Source organism: Kryptolebias marmoratus, linkage group LG15, assembly GCF_001649575.2.
Source record: "Kryptolebias marmoratus isolate JLee-2015 linkage group LG15, ASM164957v2, whole genome shotgun sequence".
NCBI lineage: Eukaryota > Metazoa > Chordata > Actinopteri > Cyprinodontiformes > Rivulidae > Kryptolebias > Kryptolebias marmoratus.
In genome coordinates this window covers 989,503-996,936 of record NC_051444.1, presented here as the reverse complement: position 1 = coordinate 996,936, position 7,434 = coordinate 989,503, and the positions used below count along the sequence as shown (strand labels likewise).

The following is a 7,434-nucleotide window of genomic DNA, read 5'->3' as shown; positions in this document are numbered from 1 at the left end:
GAGAAGCTATTTTATTTTCTGTTTTTCAAGAGTAGTCAGCTTGTAGGGCACCACAACTGCTTCCACCCGCGTCGATCATCATCATCATATGAAATAACTTTTTGTCACAACAAAAAATAGTGGCTGGTAAAATATTTGAGTGGCTGATAAAAAATTTTGTCCACCAGCCATAGTGGCTGGTGGACAAAATTTTTAATTTCCACCCCTGGTTCTCCTACCTGCAGAGGGCGTAGCTCTTGTGACCTCCACGCCGTGCGGTAAATCCAGCCGCCTGCTGTACACCAGCTTAGAGCTGAGGATCAGTTTGCTCGCTGACTGTAAGTTCGCTGAAGAAGCTGAGCGCGGCAGGGGTCTGATGGGAGAAGTCTCCGGAGAAGAGTCAGCATTCATGACTTGATTAGGAACCATCAGCTGACTCTGGAAGTTAAAATGTTGGCTTGGCTCGTCTGAAAACAAACAAACGGAGAGTACGCTGCTAAACGTCAGAGTTGTTACAGTTCAATTGAGCAAAAAACAGCAGAACAGCTACTAAAAGCTAAAAGAAGCAGTACAGAAGCAGTACAGCACCAGAGCAGCAGCTAAATGTAGCAAAACAGATACTAAAGATGAAATCAGCAAAGAGTAACACAAGAAGACAAAAACAATCTGTAGCTGAAGCAGATTTTAAAGAGAACAAAGTTTCTGTAGGAATTAAAGACATCTGTGTCTCTCTATGGGGAAAATATTTGTAAAAAAAGTTAAATACTTAAATACGTAAAGTCTGAGCACCTGAAAGGTTTGTTATATAAAAACAGCAGAAAGTATGCTGATGAAGATAAATAGAATCAGTCAGATGTCCTCCACAGCAGTACGGGATATTTCACATCATGTTTTACGTTTAAAACAACCCATCAGCAGCTGAGCTGGGCTCCTTGGACTCACCAACACAGGCCTGAACAGACTGCAGGTGCAGGTGCCACATCTGCAGGACAGAGTTCCTGTTCAGGTCCTTCTCGATCACCACCAGGAAGAACTTCTCAGAAAACGGGGCGGGTTGAAAATCTGGGAGGAGTAACAGTTTAACTTCAGCCATCAATGATCAGATTTAGGATAAAGGAAGACTTAACGGTGTAAATACCTTCTCCGGTGGAAAAGGCTGGCGTGAAGGCCTCTTGTTCTTTCTGAGGTTTGTAACCTAAAATGAAATCCTCTTGGAAGACATGCAGCAGCTGAGTGTTGGAGCCACACTGGAGACACACAGATTTGTTCATTAAAGAACTGAAGACAGAATCTCTGTGTGCCATTAATTAACCCTTGAGCTGCTAACCTGGTTGGTGATGACGTCCAGCTCGATGATACATCCAGGTCTGGCAGTGGACTGCTGGCTCACAATGTTGAACACTTCGCCGACCAGTTTCTGCACACAGAAGAAGGTCAAGTTCCTTTTAATTTCATTAAAATGTTTCAACTCGTGCATATGATGCAACCTCGTGTCAAATGATTGAGTCCTGAGTGCACAGTCTAGTTGTTTTAAAGTCATTTATAAATACAAAGAGCATCAAAAGGACAATTATGAACTTTTTAATGTTTTATAGTCTATTTTAAGATGTTTCTTCCAGCTGATTCAGTCTCTGCTTCATCTAATTTATGATAGAAATGTCCAAGACGCACAGAATATTTACTGAACAGAGGCTTTAGAGGTACTTCTCTTTTAAAAGCGTGTTTTCACTCACAGATGTTTCAGGATCTGACAGCTCATCCAGCAGTTTTCTGGCATCAACAACAGCTTGATAGAGACGCAGGTTTTTACCATCTGATGCCACGAAGCAGGCACTGGCACTGTTACAGTAGGTTCCTGACGGACACAGCACAGGTCACAGTTTTAAAGAATGTGTTAGAGATAATATTTATAATACTTCTCAAACATGGAGCGTGTTTCTGCAGATAAGAAGGCATCAGAGGAATCTTTCCTTGGGTGGCAGAGAGCAGTTCTTTCTAAATATTACTCATAATGAGGTATTTTTCCTTTTCCTTCTTTCTGTTTTCACATCATAATTTAAAACAATCGGACATAACATTTATTTTGAGTAGCTTTTGAGCTACTCCAGCCAACAGAACAGAGAACAAGAACAAACAGCTTCAGGGGCATCTTCGCCGGGCTGAAGAGTCTGGTGAGTTGCTGGGTGGGGGTCTGTGCATTAAAACCACTCCCCACCGAGGCCAACAGACTGGTCTCTGAGGTTCTGAGACAGATCCAACTGTTCTGTCAGAGGAGGACAGTGTATTTTACAGAAAAAGGCGACTGGTCCCTGAAAAGCCTGTCAGAAATCCCAGGATGCATGGCGCTTTCGAGTTTTTCTGTTAAAATGTTGTGACCGACGGGATAACTGAACGCAGTTCTTACCAAGAACAGAGCTGGGTACGAGAGTAGGCAGCCAAGCAACATTGCTGAAGGCAGACGTGTGCAAAGAGTTGATCCGGGCCAGCTCAGAGACCCCCCCGGTGCAGGACAACGGCCCGATGTGGTCCACCCGCCACAGAATCAGCTCGCTGTAAATGGCATTGGGGTCGTGGAAGGTCCTTGTAGCTGCATTACGAAGCTGTTTCCTGTTAAAGTAGAAAAAACCATAAAGTTCATCTTTGTAAAGGCTTGTCACATTGTGTTGCAGTCTGCAGCATCGATGACATTTTAATAATGTGCTGCTGATCCATTTCTCTTCTGTTTTATTTAAGCTGCACTTGCAGACAAACACTTAAAACAAAGGTATGTTAATTATACATTCTAGACAGAGATGTTTTGATTAAATCCTCATAAAATATGAGCAAAAAGTCGATTTCTTCTTGTGCGGACGTTAGCAGCATTGATTAGCACTGCAGCATCACCCTCATTAAAGCGACTCTGATTGAAGGAAACATTTACATGAAGTCCTCTGCTCTGTACCTGGGCAGTCCTTTTGGCAGAGGAAAGGTTGGAGGCTGCTCGCCGTCCATGCTGCTGGGGGCCGACGGGGGGGTGAGCAGGGCGTTGTGGTGGGAGGAGGTGAGCAGCAGCGGCAGCACCGTGTGACAGGACTGGTCATTCAGGTGGAAACGGTGGCCGCAGTACCGGATCTTATGAGACACGGTCAAAACGTTGGAGAAGCCAGAACGCTCAGCAAACGTCACGGCCCACTGACGACAAAAACAAGTTCAGATTGAGTGAGAAAAGACCAGAAAACAGACAACACAAACTAGAATAATTAACACTGAGCGCTGAAGGACTTTGGTGAAATCTGCTGAAGTTAAACGAGCAGAAAATATGTTAAAATGATCAAAAACAGGAGCTGAAAGCTAAAATAAAGACACCATGAAACAGTTCTGGTTCCAGCAGGGGAGCTGTCAGTCTCGTACCTGGTTCAGAGATCCGTCCACGTGTTTGGACACCATCATGACAGCGGGACTGATGCCGGGTCGGAGTTTAGGCGAGGGGGAAACAGCAGCAGAGCCCAGGCTGGCTGAGATGGAGGCAGAGCGGGACACACGTTGGACCATTCGTCCCTGCTCGCCCGTCCCAGCGCTCTCCCCCTCGGTCAGAGTGCAGGCGTACATCAGGATGTTTTTACTCAGAGAGTTGGCGTCGCCCGTAGGAAACGCTACAGGAATCCGTGAGGAGAAGGAGACCTGGGTGACAACAAAAAATAAACTCTTTCTGCTCTGCCAAATATTAACAAGTTTAAAGTTTTCATAACTGGGATCATTCTTAAGGTGGTAACAGAGCTGGACTGTAGGAGACTAATGACTCAAAATCACAAGAAAATGACAAATTTTCAGTGAATTTTCCATCTAATTCTGAATTCTGAGTCTTTCTGACCAACGAGCCAAGTTTCCGTGTTTTCAGAAGTTACCTTTTAAAAATTAAAACACATTTTTGTGTGCACAGTTTGACAACCTGCAGTATTGTTTGTGCACATTATTTAGATGCCAACCTCGTACCCACCTACACCGCTCTGTACCCACATTAACAGCTGCCCCTCGTTTATGATTTAATCTGCTGGGTTTCCCTTTACAAATAAAGATCACAGTTTTGGACCATAATTTAAATAATTATTATTCATCATCAACATGGACCCTCAGATCTGTCGCCTCAGATGTTTTCTGTCAGAGAACAGTTGTAGCTCTTAAAAGACGGGTTTGAGGCGACCGTGATGAGGGAATATTTGTGGCCCAAATGTTTCAAACATGTTCAAAACAAAAGCAACAGGGCTGGTGTTTCTGCGACAAACACTGAGAACCACGAAGGCTACGAGACATCCTGGAGACTCCATCATGAAGGTTGTTTGCCAGCTCGTTGCAGCCCAGTGAGATGCCTCCATTAGAGTTTCAAACCAGAACTGACCCAGAGAGTGCAGGTGAGCCAGTCCAGTTCTTCATTTAAAGCAGCATAATTCTAACTTTGATGTGAAAAACATTGATTTTTCTCCTCTCACCTGAACTTGTCTGAATATTCCCTGGTTGAACTCATCCAGGTACTTTATGTGCCAGACCAGGAAGGATCCATCAGTGGGGTGTATGGTGAACAGCATGTCGGGGCTCTTGTTCCACTCTGTGGTCAAAGTCTCCATCTTCCTTTCCAGCAGCATGGAGGGTAAAGGCATGCTGGAGCTGGACCCAGGAGAGGACGCCTTGGTGCTTCCCTGCTCCCCTGAATCCGCCTCCTCTCCGTGCTCCGAGGACGCTTTGTCAGACATGTCATCCAGCTCTACGAGTCCACAAAACAAGCGTTCAGGACAAGGTTCTGTTTCGGATTTGTTTAAAGTTTGTTTGAGACTCATACCAAAGTCGAACTTCATGGGGGATCCTTCAGGATCCAGAGGGTCCTCGGTGGTCTGTTCCAGCTGCTGTTCAGTGAACTTACGAAGCTGCATCATAAAAAGGTCCATGGAGGAAGTGAAGCTGAGGTCCTTATTGTTGAGCCAGTGAACCACGAAGCCTCCCCCACCGGTGCCATCTTCAGGGTTAAAGACTGAGGAGTCAGCAAGTGTTGATGGGATATCTGACGGGGAAAACAGCGATAATGGTGATAATCATGAAAGCTCAGAGAAAGTTATTTCCTGATGTAAATCCTGGTGGTTTCACCTGTGTTGGGGTTAATACTGGCTGAGATGTGGAAGTGACACAGGGCGTTGGCGTGGTGAGCGATGTGGCGGTGAGTGTGAGAGTCCTGCGTGCCGAGCTGAGACGGCAGCAGCTCGCTGTGAGCCACCAGAGCCGAGGACCGCCGCCGACCCCGGCGCAGCTGCTTCAGGTGGTGGATGGACTAAAGGACAGCACACAGAATATTCACATCAGATTTCAATCATTTAATAAACAATCCGAGGTTATATCTGACGGAGCGGACCTCCAAAGCATGCTGGATCTTGTCCTTGTTTCCTGCCAGGCCTGGCAGGCTGGAGCTGAAAGAGTGCGTGTTCTCGGTGATCTGCCCGCCGAGCAGACTGTCCTCCGGTAACAGGGTTTCTGACCACAACCTGCAGACGCCGTCCTCGCAGGAAGTCAGCAGAACGTTACACACAGAACCCCTAAAACCAGCAGGAAACAACAACAACTGTCAGCTGATCTGAAAGGTTGAAAGAAAGATAAATTAGGACAAAGAAGAGAACACATTTAAAGACTGAACTCTTTGTACGCCTTTTTATTGTTTGTGGAAATTAATCAAACATGTTTCCCACTGAAACTTACATGCTAATAAATGAATAAAGTAAATAAAAAATGTTCGACAGATTATTGTGACTAATTAAATTTCTCCTAAAAAAGACACTAACTTTTATCAAAGGCAGGATTTGATTTTATTGTCATATTTGAGCAAATCAACCCTTTATTTTCCACCAGCATCTTGTTAAATGTGTTAAAATGTTGAATTATCTGATGGATCTAAAAGAAAGACAACACTGTCTGTCTGAAAGTTGCTGTAATGAAGAGGTTAAACTGATCCGTTTGAGCTGATAATTTATTGTGTCATTAGTCTCATTCAGACCCCTGCAGACAGCTGCAAACATGACCCGAGCAGAAAGTGGAGAATATAAATATTATTCCTGTTATTTTGGGTTCAAACCACACCGAGCCGCTGCAGATGGACCAAAGAGACGCAGGTTGAGGACCCTGCTTCAGGTAAAAATAATGGTGGACTAAACCGACCACCTGGAGCAGTAAGACCTGTGATTGTGTGCCGGCTTACTTGGGCATGAACTTGCTGGTCTTCCTCCAGGACATGCCGGTGACCGAGCGAGGATGGGCCAGATAAACGAAGGAGAAGTGAACCGGAGGAGGCTTTTTATCAGACGGGTCCTGGACCACCACGGCGGAGCGCCAGGCCGTGGTGGGATACCACACTTTAAGTAAACAGTCATCCTGCACACACACATCAACAAACAATATAAACAACAGAGCTGACAATTACACAAAGCACACGTTTCAAGATTAATCTTATACCTTCCCAACTGTTGCAAAGTACTCCCCATCCGGAGACCACTTGGCGACGTGAACAGACCCGGCGGTCCTGAGAGGAACAACATCAACATCAGCTTTATTCACTCGCCCGTGATCAATACTCCACATGCACAACCAAACCAGACAGGAAGTCTTACCCACAAAACCTACTCCTGGTAAACTTCCTGTTTTCAGTGGTGACACGTGTCATCCGCTGACAATTACTAACATGGTACTGAAGTCTATTTACACAGCTTTAAGCTGCAGAGTGAAGAGAAGCTTACATTTTATTTATTCTAGTTTTCACTAAACTGTCAGGGAAAGTTAACATCTATAGATACCATTAATATATAAATATTTCTACCTAAAATGACACATAAAACCGGGATTACACATTCAATATTTACTGGTCACTTTGCTGTAAAAACATTTCCACATTTGTTTTATTGTAAAAGCTAATATGTTAAAACTAGGATTAGGTTTCCTTGTGTGACAAAGATAAACCAGCTCACTTGCACTGCCAGACACAGTTCCAGTCATTCAGGACAGGATGGTTTCTCTCCTCCATCATCTGCCCGTCCTCCTCCTCTATCAGGGCGTCTGTCAGCGGAGGAGCCCACAGCTGCAGCCGCTCAGTCGCTGCCAGGATACGATTCCCTGAGGTCACAAACGCACCCAATTACACACCTCATATCCCAGCATGACTTCCACAGCACACACAGGCACACACAGGCACACACACAAGGTGATGCTTACATAACACTGAGGCGATTCCAGCCAAAGCAGGCTGGGCTTTTTAGGCAAGTATACCGTGGATCACAGGTGTGTGAGGTGTGTGTGTAACGTGGATCACAGGTGTGTGTGTACCGTGGATCACAGGTGTGTGTGTACCGTGGATAACAGGTGTGTGAGGTGTGTGTGTAACATGGATCACAGGTGTGTGAGGTGTGTGTACCGTGGATCACAGGTGTGTGTGTAACGTGGATCACA

General features: G+C 45.2%; 1 protein-coding gene across 6 annotated transcripts in view; it reads right to left on the bottom strand.

Moving 5' to 3' along the window:
* dmxl2 (Dmx-like 2) overlaps positions 1-7,434 on the bottom strand; it is a 44,129-nt gene that overhangs the window by 25,811 nt on the left and 10,884 nt on the right. For all 6 annotated transcript variants that reach the window (XM_037979687.1, XM_017440062.3, XM_017440063.3 and 3 more), the window contains 15 exons: positions 6,957-7,101; positions 6,448-6,514; positions 6,194-6,366; positions 5,357-5,537; positions 5,095-5,275; positions 4,793-5,011; positions 4,446-4,717; positions 3,370-3,639; positions 2,921-3,150; positions 2,384-2,586; positions 1,713-1,834; positions 1,307-1,396; positions 1,118-1,226; positions 922-1,041; positions 219-446 (listed from right to left, as the gene is read on the bottom strand). In XM_037979687.1, coding sequence (XP_037835615.1) covers positions 219-446; positions 922-1,041; positions 1,118-1,226; positions 1,307-1,396; positions 1,713-1,834; positions 2,384-2,586; positions 2,921-3,150; positions 3,370-3,639; positions 4,446-4,717; positions 4,793-5,011; positions 5,095-5,275; positions 5,357-5,537; positions 6,194-6,366; positions 6,448-6,514; positions 6,957-7,101 — 2,610 coding nt within the window. The remainder of the gene's footprint in view (positions 1-218; positions 447-921; positions 1,042-1,117; positions 1,227-1,306; positions 1,397-1,712; positions 1,835-2,383; positions 2,587-2,920; positions 3,151-3,369; positions 3,640-4,445; positions 4,718-4,792; positions 5,012-5,094; positions 5,276-5,356; positions 5,538-6,193; positions 6,367-6,447; positions 6,515-6,956; positions 7,102-7,434) is intronic.